General features: G+C 49.4%; 1 protein-coding gene across 1 annotated transcript in view; it reads right to left on the bottom strand.

The window, feature by feature from the left end:
- ALDH2 (aldehyde dehydrogenase 2 family member) overlaps nt 1–9,412 on the bottom strand; it is a 43,002-nt gene extending 33,590 nt beyond the window's left edge. The window contains 1 exon segment of the mRNA NM_001131275.1: nt 9,269–9,412. Within this exon segment, the coding sequence (NP_001124747.1) occupies nt 9,269–9,382 (114 nt within the window). The 5' untranslated portion in view covers nt 9,383–9,412.
- Nucleotides 9,413–14,222: the final 4,810 nt, after the last annotated feature.

Raw genomic sequence — 14,222 nt, 5'->3', positions numbered from 1 at the left:
GGGATTACAGCTGTGAGCCACCATGCCCGGCCTGGGTTTGAATTCTGACTCCATCCCTCACAGATTTGACCCTGGGCAAATCCCTTCACTTCCCAGATGCCTCATCGAGTACTTCTGGGGGCCGATGTGAAGGTTAAATGCAAGAACGAGTGTACAGTTCCTAAGCTAGGACCTTGCCCGCAGGGGGTCCTGCAGTGTTCTAGATCCTGCAGCTCTCGTAGCTTAAAGATTCTTAGGAGTGAGGGCCAGGTCTCTACTCTTTATGTTGTTCCCTGCACCAAAGCATACTAAATTGTCCTGGATTTTAAACTTTATTTTGCAAAGATCAGGAAGTAGGAAGGGGAGAGGTCAGCCAGTCTGGCTAAAACCCCATCAGCCTCTGATTTAGATTAGGATCCTGGAAAGACCACTCCCTTGCATGTTAGCCTTTCAAAGCCCAGAATGTTCTCAGTCACCCTTCACCGTTGAATCAGGCTGCATTTTCAACAACCCATCTTCCCTTCTCCACTGATAAGATAAACTTGGGTCTGCCGAGTAGGACGCTGGAAACTTCCTCCGGTTTACATTTCCCATTTCCCTTCTCCTAGAGCCAGACTCAGTGGCCTCCCTCCCCGGTGGGGGGCTGTGTAGGAACTGTTCTCACACTGAGTTTCTGCCAAAGTTCTGCTTCAAGTGAGGAGCAGTTTTCCTGAATAAACACCAGTGCAGACTCTGGGCCAAATGCTTTATAACCTCCTGACCTGAAACCCGAAGCTTGACTTACATAACACACTTAACCCAGAAGCTCTTGGGCGGGGCGGGGCGGGGCGGGGGGGTGTCCTAGCTCCCACTTCCTCTTTATAGTTTCCAGAAGCAGAGTGATGTCTGGAGTTGACACTTTCAATCTAGACTGTTGGCAAAACATAAAGATTTTCTATCAAAATACTCTAATTCCTACATATTTTAATAAATACGTCTCACTTTGTTTTGTAAAAGTTGGATTCATTCACCCATGCATTCCATAAGCTTTCACTGACAGCCCTGGCCACTCCAGCACAGGGAGTCCAACAGCCAAGTCCTGGCTTCCGGGAGCTGAAGTCCTGGTGAGGAGAGGGCGCGGTAAACAAGCAAAACCAAGCAAGTGAGAAGCGGAAGGAGGCTTGGCCAGCTGAGGGGTCTGAAGAGTGACTGCTAGGAAGAGCCTGGGGACAGGAGGAATGGCTGCAGGGTGTAGGTGAGGGGAGAGCGGGAGACTTGCGATTCTACCCGCTGTGTGCCAGGATCTGCACTTGATGCTGGGAGGACCCAGGAGACCAGAGAACTGGGACACTGCCGTGTCCTTTCTAAGTGGGCGTAATAGACTTGCTATTTGCTAACTCGCTTTTCTCAGTTAGTTTCTCTTGGACATTATTCCACAGGCAGCTCTGCCTCATGTTAAGCCACACAGCGTTCCTCAACACGGTCAGGCCATGGTTTATTTAACGATTTCCTACAAATGCACTTTTAGGACAAGTGATTGCCATTCCAGCAACAGCTGCGGCGAACCCTTTCACATGTGTTTTTGCAAACATGGAGCAGATTACTGTGTAGAAATTAGAACTACTGAGTTAGAGGGTAACAGGATCCCTCTTCACCTTGGATATCTTGTTCTCCATGCCAGGCAGAGACTTAGTGGTGATTGTGGTGGTCGAGGGGCTCAGAAGCTGGGGCAGGGTCAGTGTCCAGAGCAGGGACAACTGGACCTTGGGGGCGGGGGCGAGACCAAGGCCAGGAGAGAATGAAATTCTGGCCACCACCCCCAGACCTCATCACAATGGGTGGTTATCATCTGCCCACCCATTGAAAGGCTAAACTCCAATGAAAGGCTCCAATGAAAGGCTAAACTGTGTTCAGTAGTTCTGATTTAAGGAGGCAGGACACATTCTAGAAAGATTTCAGTTCAAGCTTTGATGCATGAAAGAACTGGGCATGTTACCTAGGAAATCCCCGTCCCTGGAACACCATATTTTCCCAAAGAGTGAGCAAGCTAATGGCGCGGTTTTGCAGCCTGGGATGATCCCAACGGCATATGCTCTTTCACTTGCTAATCTGCAGTTAGGTGATTATGTCCGATGGAAAGCAGATGCCATTGCTTGTATTACAAGATTCCAGGGAGTAAAGTTCAAGACAAACACGGAATGCCACACACATTCCCTCTCCCCCACACATAATCCAGAACCCCAGGTTAGCTGGGGATCAAGGCGAGGGGCAGTCATCTCCCCAGGCTTGCTCGGGACACTCCCGAACCAAGACTAACCCAGGCAGACGACACCAGCCCTCTGCCCCACTCCCCCACCCCAGGGCCTTTTTTCACCACTTCAAAGATGGGAGGTTCAATTCTACTCTGGACTGTTTGCCAGACAGGCGCGGTTTCAACTTGTTCTGCTTACGGTTTGGCAATCTCTATCTTGCTGCAATGGACTTTCCCTGGGCCAGTTTCACCACTCCCTATGCGTCCCCATGTTCCCACTCTTTTAAACTTCCAAATACTTTGCAATAAGGCCCTTTTGAGTAGAAATACTGGGTTCCCATTAAGCAACCCTTTACCTCACTTCTGGAGCACAAAACTGTAAACATGGTTTCATAAATGGCAACCATTCATTATTCAATAAATATTTACCCAACAGTGATCCTATGCCAAGGTGCTAGGTGCCAGGAATGCAAAAGTGAACAATACAAACATGGCTCCTCCTCTCTGATTTTAAAATTCTATTCAATTGTCCCTTAAATGTTTATCAATACATTCTTATGGTCTGATCATTATTCAGGGAGGTCAAATTCACATTAAGTTATAAGTTTGAAAGTGGGCTTCAAATTCTGCCCTGCCAAACCTTCAGACACATGCCCTCAGTTATACTTAGTGTGAACTTGACCTCCCTGAGCCTCAGTTTCCTCACCCACGAGACGGGACAGCAATACTACCAGGCTTATAGAGTTGCAGGTAGGATGAAGGGTGAAATGCAGGTAGAAGTCCTCAGTAGAGGGCCTGATGGAAAATAGGTGATGAATAATCATGATTACTGGAGCAGGGAATACATACACATGTCCACAACATGTAAATTCTCAACTCAACTTGACCTCAGGAACACAAACATTATTATAGCCCCGTCACCTGAAACTCAAGTGTGTCCCACAGATTCTGGGCAGGCAGGAAGTATTGAATGCCTATTTGTGTTCTCTGATTAAAAACATGGGCCGGGCACGGTGGCTCATGCCTGTAATCCCAGCACTTTGGGAGGCTGAGGCGGGCGGTGTCACTGGGCCCCACCACAACTTCCGCCTCCCGGGTTCAAGCGTTTCTCTTGTCTCAGCCTCCCAGGTAGCTGGGATTACAGGCACATGCCACCACACCGGCCAATTTTTGTATTTTTAGTAGAGACGGGGTTTCTTCATATTGGTCAGGCTGGTCTCGACCTGAGGTGATCCGCCGGCCTCGGCCTCCCAAAGTGCTGGGATTACAGGCATGAGCCACCACGCCCAGCCTGCCTAAATCTATTTCTTTTTGTTGTTTTTTTTTTGAGACAGAGTCTCACTCTGTCGCTAGGCCTCACTCTCATGCCAGGGCGTGAGCCGCCATGCCCGGCCACCTAAATCTATTTCTATAGAGGCTCTTAAAACTCCTAGCTGGACGTGGTGGCCCATGCCTGTAATCCCAGTGCCTCTAGTGGCTGAGGCGGGAGGATCGCTTCAGCCCAAGAGTTTGAGGTTGCAGTGAGTTATGATCATGCCACTGCACTCCAGCCTGGGCAACAGATCAAGACCTTGCCTCAAAAAAAAAAAAAAAAAAACAACCAAAAAAAAAAGAGGCCGGGTGCGGTGGCTCACGCCTGTAATCCCAGCACTTTGGGAGGCCAAGGCGGGTGGATCACAAGGTCAGGAGTTTGAGACTAGCCTGGCCAACATGGTGAAACCCCAACTCTACTAAAAATACAAAATTAGCTGGGCATGGTGGCAGCACCCGTAATCCCAGCTACTCAGGAGGCTGAGGCAGGAGAATCGCTTGAACCCGGGAGGCAGAGGTTGCAGTGAGCCGTGATCGTGCCACTGCACTTCAGCCTGGGCGACAGAGTGAGACTACATCTCAAAAACAAAAACAAAAACAAAGAACACTCCTAAAGAAGTCATCAACCTGTACAATCAATAGGGAGATTCAGTCAGCACAAAGTCATTCCAAAACACAGGTTTTGGCTCATTCTGTAAGAATCTCCCAGGCAAACAAGAAAAAGCAAATTTCTGCTTCAGATATACTGTTAACAGTGATTATCTGCAGGGGCGGCACATCAGGGGACCATTATATTTTTTCTTTTTTCTTTTAATATCTGCTCATGGGGTATCAAGTTTTTTTTTGTTTTTTGGGGAGTTTTATTCAGATGAAGTCTCACTCTGTCACCCAGGCTGGAGTACAGTGGTGCGATCTTGGCTCACTGCCACCTCTGCCTCCCGAGTTAAAGTGATTCTCATGCCTCAGCCTCCGGAGTAGCTGGGATTACAAGCGTGGGCCACCAGGCCTAGCTAATTTTTGTATTTTTAGCAGAGTCGGGGTTTCACCATGTTGGTCAGGCTGGTCTCGAACTCCTGTGCTCAAGCAATCTGCCCGCCTCAGCCTCCCGAAGTGCTGAGATTACAGGCGTGAGCCACCGTGTCTGGCCAATTTTTAAAGAAATCAAACATTTAAATAAAGCCAGAGTCCTCGTTCATCACTACCCCTATCCTGTCCTGCCCACTCAGGCAGTAACCGCCCTCACACCAAGGAGAATTTTCCTTCCAGCACATTCTTACATATTTTTTATGGAGATCTGTCTATCTACATGAAATATAAAGTTTTGTTTTGTACAGTTTTCACGGTTTCATATGGTGTAGAGTGCTGGACATTTTTCCTCCTTGACATATTGTTTTTGACATATATTATTTGTACAGGTTGAGCCAATGATTTGTAATTGCTACATGCAGAGGATTATTCTCTCCTATAACTGTAACATAGGTGTTCATCTATGGAGCTCAAGCTGGCTTATTTCCTAAGCTTTTACTGACATAAAAAAAGTTGCAATGAACATTTCTGTATGGTGCCTATGTATGCTTCCAGTGTTGCCCAGGACGGAGTGCAGTGGCAAGATCAAAGCTCACTGAAGCCTCAAACTCCTTGGCTCAAGCAATCCTCCTGCCTCAGCCTCCCAAGTAGCTTGAACTACAGGTGCTCACCACCATGTCCAGCTAATTTTTTAGTTTTTGTAGAGATGGAGTTGTGCTATGTTGCCCAGGCTGGTCTCGAACTCCTGGGGTTAAGCAATCTTCCCACCTTGGCCTCTGAAAGTGCTGGGATTACAGCTGTGAGCCACCACACCTAGCCTTGGGAAATCCATCCTTAATTGCCTGTCAGTTCTCTCTTTAGTTCAGTGCTTCACGCCTGTAATCCCAGCACTTTGGGAGGCCAAGGAGGGAAGATTGCTTGAGCCTAGAAGTTCAAGACCCAGCCTGGGCAACAGGGCAAAACCCCAACTCTATAAAAATTACAAAAAATTGGCTGGCTGCAGTGGCTCATGCCTTAATCCCAGCACTTTGGGAGGCCAAGGCAGGTGGATCACCTGAAGCCAGGAGTTGAAGACCAGCCAGCCTGGCTAACATGGCGAAATCCCGTCTCCACTAAGAATACAAAAAAATTAGCCAGGTGTGGTGGTGGGCACCTGTAATCCTAGCTACTCAGGAGGCTCCAGCAGGAGAATCGCTTGAACCCGGGAAGTGGAGGTTGCAATGAGCCAAGATCACACCACTGCACTCCAGCCTGGGCAACAGAGCAAGAGTCTGTCTCAAATAAATAAAATAAAATAAAATAAAATAATACAAAAATTAGTCAGGTGTGGTGGGGTATGCCTGTAGTCTCAGCTACTTGGAAGGCTGAAGTAGGAGGGTAACTTGTTGACTGAGCCTGGGAGGTTGAGGCTGCAGTGAACACTACTACACTCCAGCCTGGGCAACAGTGAGAGACCCTGTCTCAAAACAAAAACAAAAACAGAAAGAGAGGGTAAGAATAAAGATGCAAGTTTTAATTCACCCCAAACTCCCATTCTACTTTACCACAACCTAGCTCACCCCTTTAGGAAACAAACTGCAAATACAACAGCATCCATATCAAATGGAGTTTGATCACCAAGACACTGCAAGTCCACAGCGTCACTGTTATCCCAGCTCCTGCTTAAGGCTGCAATCAATATGGAGGAACCAGTGGCCATGAAGCCAGCACTGCCTGTGGCTGTGGAAGCCTCACCCCATTTGGTCCTCACAGCAATTCGGTGATGCGATGGAATTTTACCGCACCCCCCCTTTTTTTTTTTTTTTTTTTGAGACGGAGTCTGGCTCTGTCACCAAGGCTGGAATGCAGTAGGGTGATCTCGGCTCACTGCAACCTCTGCCTCCCGGGTTCAAGTGATGCTCCTGCCTCAGCCTCCCGAGTAGCTGGGATTACAGGCGCGTGCTGCCATGCCCGGCTAATTTTTGTATTTTTAGTAGAGACAGGGTTTCACTATGTTGGCCAGGCTAGTCTCGAACTCCTGAACTTGTGATCTGCCTGCCTCAGCCTCGCAAAGTGCTGGGATTACAGGTGTGAGCCACTGCACCCAGCCATTTTACCCCATTTTACAGATGAGGCAGCTGAGGTGCAGAGTCCACTGCTGTACACACTGTCCCTCTTCCCTGCTGAGTCAGCAATAAGGCCACACTGCAAACATCCCAGGGGGCTCTAAGAGGGCCAGTTCCAGCACGGCGCCACCAGAGTGGAATGCTCTGCGGTCCTTAGAAAGGGTTAAATAAGATCTGAACATACTCAGAATGATAACCCAGGTACATTGTTCAGTGAGACGGGGAGCTTCAGAATATAAGTGGTTGCATCTCATTTATGTTAAAAAAAAAAAAAAGTCTGGTGTGCTTGCATTCTCTCTCTCTCTCTCTCGCTGCAGGCACTTATAAATGCAAACAAAATGTCTACAAGAGACACACCCACCTGTTCACAGTGCTCTTGGAGGGAATAAAATGGGGTATCCAGAGAGGTTTATTTATTTACTTATTTTTTAAGAGATGGGTTCTTCTCCATTGCCCAGGCTGGAGTGCAGTGGCACAATCATAGTTCACTGCAGCCTTACATCTAATCTCAAGCAATCTTCCCACCTTGGCATCCCAAAGTGCTGGGATTACAGGCATGAACCACCTTGACTGACTGTGTCCAGAGAGTTGTAAGTCAGTCCTCTGCAATTTTATACAGTGGGCATGTGTTACTTTAATGATCTCAAAAAGTCTGATAAAGAAAAGCAGCCACAGGGAATTGACTTGGCTCCTCCAGCCTACACCCACAGAGTAAATCTGGAGAACAGGACGTGTTACCTATGGGTCTGGGTGCACATCTGGACCCAGCTGCCTCACCTGCATGTGATGAAGGATAAAGATTTTAATCAGATCCTGTGGCCAGAAGGGTTCCTAGGGTGACGAATGTGGCTGTTCCTTGAGGACATTTCTGAGACAGAGTCTTGCTCTGTTGCTCAGACTAAGTGTAGTGGCCCAATCATAGCTCACTGCAGCCTCGAACTCCTAGGCTCAAGTGATCCTCCCACCTCAGCCTCCCATATAGCTGGGACTACAGGCATGTGCCACCACACCTGACTAATTTACTTTTTTAGTAGAGACTAGAGACAGGGTCTTGCTATGTTGCCCAGGCTGGTCTCGAAATCCTAGGCTCAAGGGATCATCCCACCTCGGCCTCCCAAAATGCTGGGATTTACAGGCATGAGCTACTGCACTTGGCCTCTGCTAGATCTTTTGATGCTCAAGTCTTCCAAGCATGAACTTGCACAGGCTGCCAAGGGAGCCATAGCTGCTGCCTTTTTAGCTTGTGTTATGCAAAAGACATTTTATTTTATCCTTTTAAAAATTCCCTCGCAAATGACCTTTGTAACATCCCCTAAAATCACACGCATGTGCCTTTACCCATCACATATATCCAGATGTGCAGCCACACTCAGGGCCAGACCAGCAGGTGTGCTGTTGAAAGCAGCTGGCTAGGAGCCAGCTCTACAGCATTCCAAATCAGCAATAGTCCCAGAGGATCGGTGGTCCCTTTGTTCCCACCCAGAATCACAACATACCATGGAATGTTCTGGTTAGGGGCTTACTCCTGGAAGTTCAGCTGTGAACCCCAACTATGCCATGACTTTGGTCTTTAGGTGAGTCACTAAACCTCTTTGTGACTCAGTCTCTTCATCTATAAAATGGAGAATTACAGTCCCTTCCTACTGAGGCTGTTGTAAAAATTACCTTAAATTGCAAAACAGGTAGACACTTAGAACAGTGCCAGGCACAAAGGCTGTGCAGAGAGGACAGGAGCTGTGATTAACTATGAAGTGACTGGTTGATGAGGGCCTGTGTGAACCTCACCCTCAGAGCGCCTTTCCATTTATAGGAGAAAAAGCTTAAGTCAGAGAAGGCAGCCAACATGCACTGGCACGAACAAAACAAACTCTTTCATAACCAATTTCAGCCTCTGTGAAGTCCAGAACTTTAACCAAACTCAAAGATCAAAACAAAAAATATTCCAAAGTATTACTGATTGAGCAATCAATAAATGGACCACGGGAATCAGTTTTATCCTGGAAAGCTCCTCCTTGGTTTGGTCGAAGCCGGCGTTGGAAGCCGCAGACACCCCTTGGGGTCGGCCCCCTGGGGCCGAAGGTCCTCCAGGATTCCCTCCTCCCAGCCATGGAAGCAACCGAGCGTGGCCTCGCCCATGGTGAACTGGAGAACGTGGCTGCAAATCACCTCTTTCCTGGTTTTTCCTTTTGAACTCCTTGGATGAGGGTATGAGTCAGGGGGTAAAGGGGATGACTAAGGAAAAGACAGAAAAGTTCCTGCAAAGAGGGACTTGGCCGCGTCTTCTGAGTGGGTGAGGGTGGGGACCCTGCGGAGACCCGAAAGCAAGGACCATGCGGAGAACGGAACCCCGAGAGTTGGCGCTGGAAAACAGACCGAGGCTGGGCGAAGACGGAGAGGGGACCCAAGTCACGGGGAAATGGGAGGGGACTGTCAGAGGCGGCGAAGGGGCTAAAATGTTTGCAGGAGAGGAAGGGGCAGATGTGCTTCCACGTCAGCCTCTGCAAACCCCTCGAGCCCCAGATGAGTACACTGGGGCCCACGGCGGCGCGGGGCCTTCCTAGGGGCCTGCGGGGACTCGGGCTGGAGAACAAAGCGCGAGCCCGGCCGGTGGGCTCACCTGGTTGCAGAAGACCTCGGGCTGCTGGTTGGGGGCAGGCACGGCCTGGGTGGCGGCAGCTGACAAGAGGCGGCGGCCCAGGCGGGGCCCGAAGCGGGCGGCAGCGCGCAACATCGCAGCGGGCTAGCGGACAGCGAGCGGACTGAGAGCAGAGCTAGGAGCTCAGGGCCACTGAGCCGACCCCGCTCCCCGCCCCGCGCGGCCGCCAATGGAAAGGCGGGGCGGGCCGGGGGCGGGGCCGCCTCTCCCCATCCTCGGGCTGGGGCGCGCAGCTGATGCAGGCGGAGTGGGTGGTGCTAGGTACACCCGGCCCGTGGCTGGCCCGTGGCTGCCCCCTGGCTCGCGCGACGCCTCCGCGCCTGCCACCGCCCTCCTCCTGTGCGGAAAGACCCGGCCCCGCGAACGCAGCTCGCCTTGGTTGCGCCCCCAATGTGTGCCTTTGACCCCAATGTGAACAGGCCCGAGCCAGGGCGACCCTGACCTCCCCGGCTGATGCTCCAGGTGAAGAGACCGGCAGTAAACCCAACAGCGAGATCATTTCGGAGGTGAAGGAGATGAACGAGGTGACATGGATGGGGCAGACGGCACTGCTTTTATAAGTACCATGGTCAGGAAATGACAAGTGAGACCTGAATGATGACAGGGAACAGCAAGGGCAAAGGCCAGGAGATGGGACCACCTGGCACGTGTTAGAGAAATGGAAAGAATGAATGGAGCCCAGTTAACAAGGAGAGAGGCGGCCAGGGCCAGGGCAGGGAGGGTCTTGGAAGCAGTGGTTCAGAGTTTAGAACAGGATGTTTTGCATGATTTGCTTTTTTTTTTTTTTTTTTTTTTTTGAGACGGAGTCTCGCTCTGTCGCCCAGGCTGGAGTGCAGTGGCACGATCTCGGCTCACTGCAAGCTCTGCCTCCCGGGTTCACACCATTCTCCTGCCTCAGCCTCCGGAGTAGCTGGGACTACAGGCGCCCGCCACCATGCCCGGCTAATTTTTTGTATTTTTAGTAGAGACGGGGTTTCACCGTGTTAGCCAGGATGGTCTCGATCTCTTGACCTTGTGATCCACCTGCCTCGGCCTCCCAAAGTGCTGGGATTACAGGCGTGAGCCACCGCGCCGGGCGGTGGGACTCTGATTTCAACACCAGATTCCACCAAAGTCGCCCTGGGGGCTCAGCACCATTCCACACAAACCAGAGGAAGAAAAGGCATGGGGGTGGCCCATGGGAGGTTTCTGTGGGCTGAGCCTGCTCGCCTGGCTGGATTTCAATCACACAACCATGCCTCCATGCAAAAGAGTCTGGGAAATGAGTGACCCTGTGTGCCAGGAAGAAGGGAAATAGGTTTGGAGATCAGCTGCAGAGATAATCTGATAACCAAGACTCCCTTCCTTCTCTGAATTCAGCCATGCAGGCCCCACTTCCCCTTCCCAATGGCAACTTGCTTTTTTTTTTTTTTTAGATGGAGTTTCACTCTTGTTGCCCAGGCTGGCACCATGTGGGCTCACTGCAACTTCCACCTCCCAGGTTCTAGCGATTCTCCTGTCTCAGCCTCCTGAGTGGCTGGGATTACAGGTGCATGCCACCACACTTGGTTAATTTTTGTATTTTTAGTACAGATGGGGTTTCATCATATTGGTCAAGCTGGTCTCGAACTCCTGACCTTAGGTGATCCACCCACCTCGGCCTCCCAAAGTTCTGGGATTACAGGCGTGAGCCACCGCGCCAGGTACTTTTTTTCCCTTAATACTGTGTGTGGAGATCGTTTTGTCACAGCACACAAGGACTATGTCCCCATTCTCTTCAACAGTTTCATGGTATTCCTCTAGATACATGAGGTAGTTTTATTTCATGAATTTCCTATGATGGCCATTTAGGTTGTTTCCAATCTTTTGCCACTACAAACAATGCCACAATGTATGTTCTTGATTTGCTTAAGAAATTAATAGAAATGAGGCTGGCACGGTGACTCGTGCCTGTAATCTCAGCACTCTGGGGGGAAGCTGAGGTGGGTGGATCACTTGAGGTCAGGAGTTCGAGACCAGCCTGGCCAACATGGTGAAACCCCGTCTCTACTAAACACACACACACACTCACCCACCCACCCACACACACACACACACAATTAGCCAGGAATGGTCGCAGTGCCTGTAATCCCAGCTACTCCAGAAGGTGAGGCAGGAGATTGCTTGAATCTGGGAGACGGAGGTTGCAGTGAGCCAAGAGCTGAGATCCTGCCACTGAACTCCAGCCTGGGTGATAGAGTGAGACTACATCTCAGAAAAAAAAAAAAAAAAAAAAGAAAGAAAGAAGAAAGAAAAGAAATTAGTAGAAATGGAACAAAGAATATTTACAATTTAAATACAGATATATTACCCTCCAAAGAAGTTTGATTAATTTATGCCCCACTCCCTGTCATGTCTGAGTTTCCTTACGCCCTCACCAGTAGAAGTTTCAGGATTTTTTTTTAGCTTTGCTAATCTGAGAGATGAAAAAGTGGCATTTCACTACCACATTAATTTGCTTCTCTTTTACGAGTGAGCTTGAGCATCTCTGCCTAGATGAAGTCATGCATGTTTCCTCTGCTATGAACTAGCTGCTCATGTCTCTGGCTCACTTTTCTATTGGATTGTTGGTCTTTCTGAAATTGATTTGTAGGTGCTTTATATGTATCCAGGCAATTAACATTTTGTCTATCATATATGGCACAAATACATCCTGCCAGTCATCTTTTTACTACTAAGTGCCTGTAAGTAGCTATTTCTGAACTACTGTATATTCTGTGTCATTGATCTCTGTATACGTGTGCCGGTATGACACTGTTTTCATCACTGTAGCTTTCTCCTAAGTCTTTTCGTTTTTTTTCCCCAAGACCAGAGTCTTGCTGTCACCCAGGCTGGAGTGCAGTAGCACAATCATGACTTGCTGCAGCCTCCATCTCCCAGGCTCAATTGATCCTCCCACCTCAGCCTCCTTAGTAGTTGTGATTACAGGTGCATGCCACCATGCCTGACTGATATGGTTTCACTGCGTCCCTACCCAAATCTCATCTAGAATTGTAACTCCCACAATTCCCATATGTTGTGGGAAGAACCTAGTGGGAGGTGACTGAATTATGGGGGCAGGTCTTTACTGCACTGTTCTTTTGATAGTGAATGAGTCTCACGAGATCTGATGGTTTTAAAAACAGGAGTTTCCCTGCACAAGCTCTTTTTCTGCCTGCTGCCATTCATGTAAGACGTGACTTGCTCCTCCTTGCCTTCTGCCATGATTGTGAGGCCTCCCCAGCTATGTGGAACTATAAGTCCATTAAACTTCTTTTCTTTTTTTTTTTTTTTGAGACAGAGTCTCGCTCTGTCATTCAGGCTGCAGTGCAGTGGTGCGATCTTGGCTCACTGCAACCTCCGCTTCCCAGATTCAAGCGATTCTCCTTCCTCAGCCTCCCAAGTAGCTAGGATTACAGACGTGCCACCACGCCTGGCTAATTTTTGTATTTTTTAGTAGAGACGGGGTTTCAACATGTTGGCCGGGCTAGTCTCGAACTCCTGACCTCAGGTGATCCGCCTGCCTTGGCCTCCCAAAGTGCTGGGATTACAGGCATGAGCCACTGCACCTGGCCTAAACCTCTTTTGTAAATTGCCCAGTCTCAGGTATGTCTTTATTAGCAGCATGAAAACGGACTAAGGCACCAGCTAATTTTTTTTTTTTTTTTTTTTTTTTTTGTAGAGATAGGGTCTCTTTATGTTGCCCCTGCTGGTCTTGAACCCCTGGGCTCAAGCAGTCGGCCCACCTTGGCCTCCCAAAATGCTGAGACTACAGGCATGTGCCACCATGCCCGGCCGCCTCCTAAGTCTTAATAGCTTGTACTAATATTTCTCTTAACCAAGATCTTTCAGCCTGAAAGTGATGAGGTTGCACATGTGCCTTCGAGGGATTCCTCTGAGAACTGCATGGAAACTCAGTTGTAGAGGGAAGGCAGGCCAGAGGCAGAGAGATGAGGAGGGCTCAGTTGGCAGAGAGAGTGTGAAGGTGGAATTGACAGGTAGCTGTGTGGAAATGAGGGCGAGAGAGGAGTGGAGGGGGTGCTGAGGCTCTTACCATGTGCTGTTCCCCATGATGGGGGAGCCAGGAGCAGCAGTAAACTTGGTTGTGGGGAGGGGAAGGAGAAAATGAGCTGACTTATCCACATTCACATACATCGATACCATGTGGGCAACGTGCTTCGTCCCTGCTGGTGTGCGTGGTGTGTGTCTCAGTGCAGGACACGCTGGTCCACAGGTTCGTTTATTCTGGTTTGTCTGCGGTCTGTGGTGCTCACCATAATCCTAACCGGCAGCTCTCTCATCCCTGGTGCCCTACTGTTGGTGCACCTGTTCCACCCATGTCCTGCCCTCTCTCCTTATGGAAATCTTCCCTATCAAGATCCAGCCCAAGTCCCATCTTCTGGGAAGTCTTTTGTGACCATAGTAGCCTTCCTTAGCTGTTTTTTTTTGTTTTTTTTTTTTGAGACGGAGTCTCTCTCTGTTGCCCCAAGCTGCAGTGCAGTGGTACCATCTCAGTTCACTGCAACCTCTGCCTCCTGGGTTCAAGCGATTCTCCTGCCTCAAGCCTCCCAAGTAGCTGGGATTACAGGCATGCACCACCATGCCTGGTTAATGTTTGCATTTTTAGTGGAGACAGGGTTTCGCCATATTAGCCAGGCTGGTCTCAAACTCCTGGCCTCAAGTGATCCACCCAAGTTGGCCTCCCAAAATGCTGGGATTACAGGTGTGAGCCACCACATTCGGCCTCAGCTGCTTTCACATAGTCCTCAACCAAATACTGCAGACCAAAATCACCTGGATGTGTTAAAACTCTATTGTAATTATGGCTCCTTGTGGCTCAGTCTCTCCAAAGCATGAACTAAAACTTAACTCTCAACCTAGATTTTGCCCTGACAGTCTGAGGCTTTCCTCTCTTCCA

Source organism: Pongo abelii, chromosome 10, assembly GCF_028885655.2.
Source record: "Pongo abelii isolate AG06213 chromosome 10, NHGRI_mPonAbe1-v2.0_pri, whole genome shotgun sequence".
NCBI classification, from domain to species: Eukaryota; Metazoa; Chordata; class Mammalia; order Primates; family Hominidae; genus Pongo; species Pongo abelii.
The sequence above is the reverse complement of the archived record's forward strand: the minus strand, read 5'-3'. Positions and strand labels throughout refer to the sequence as shown.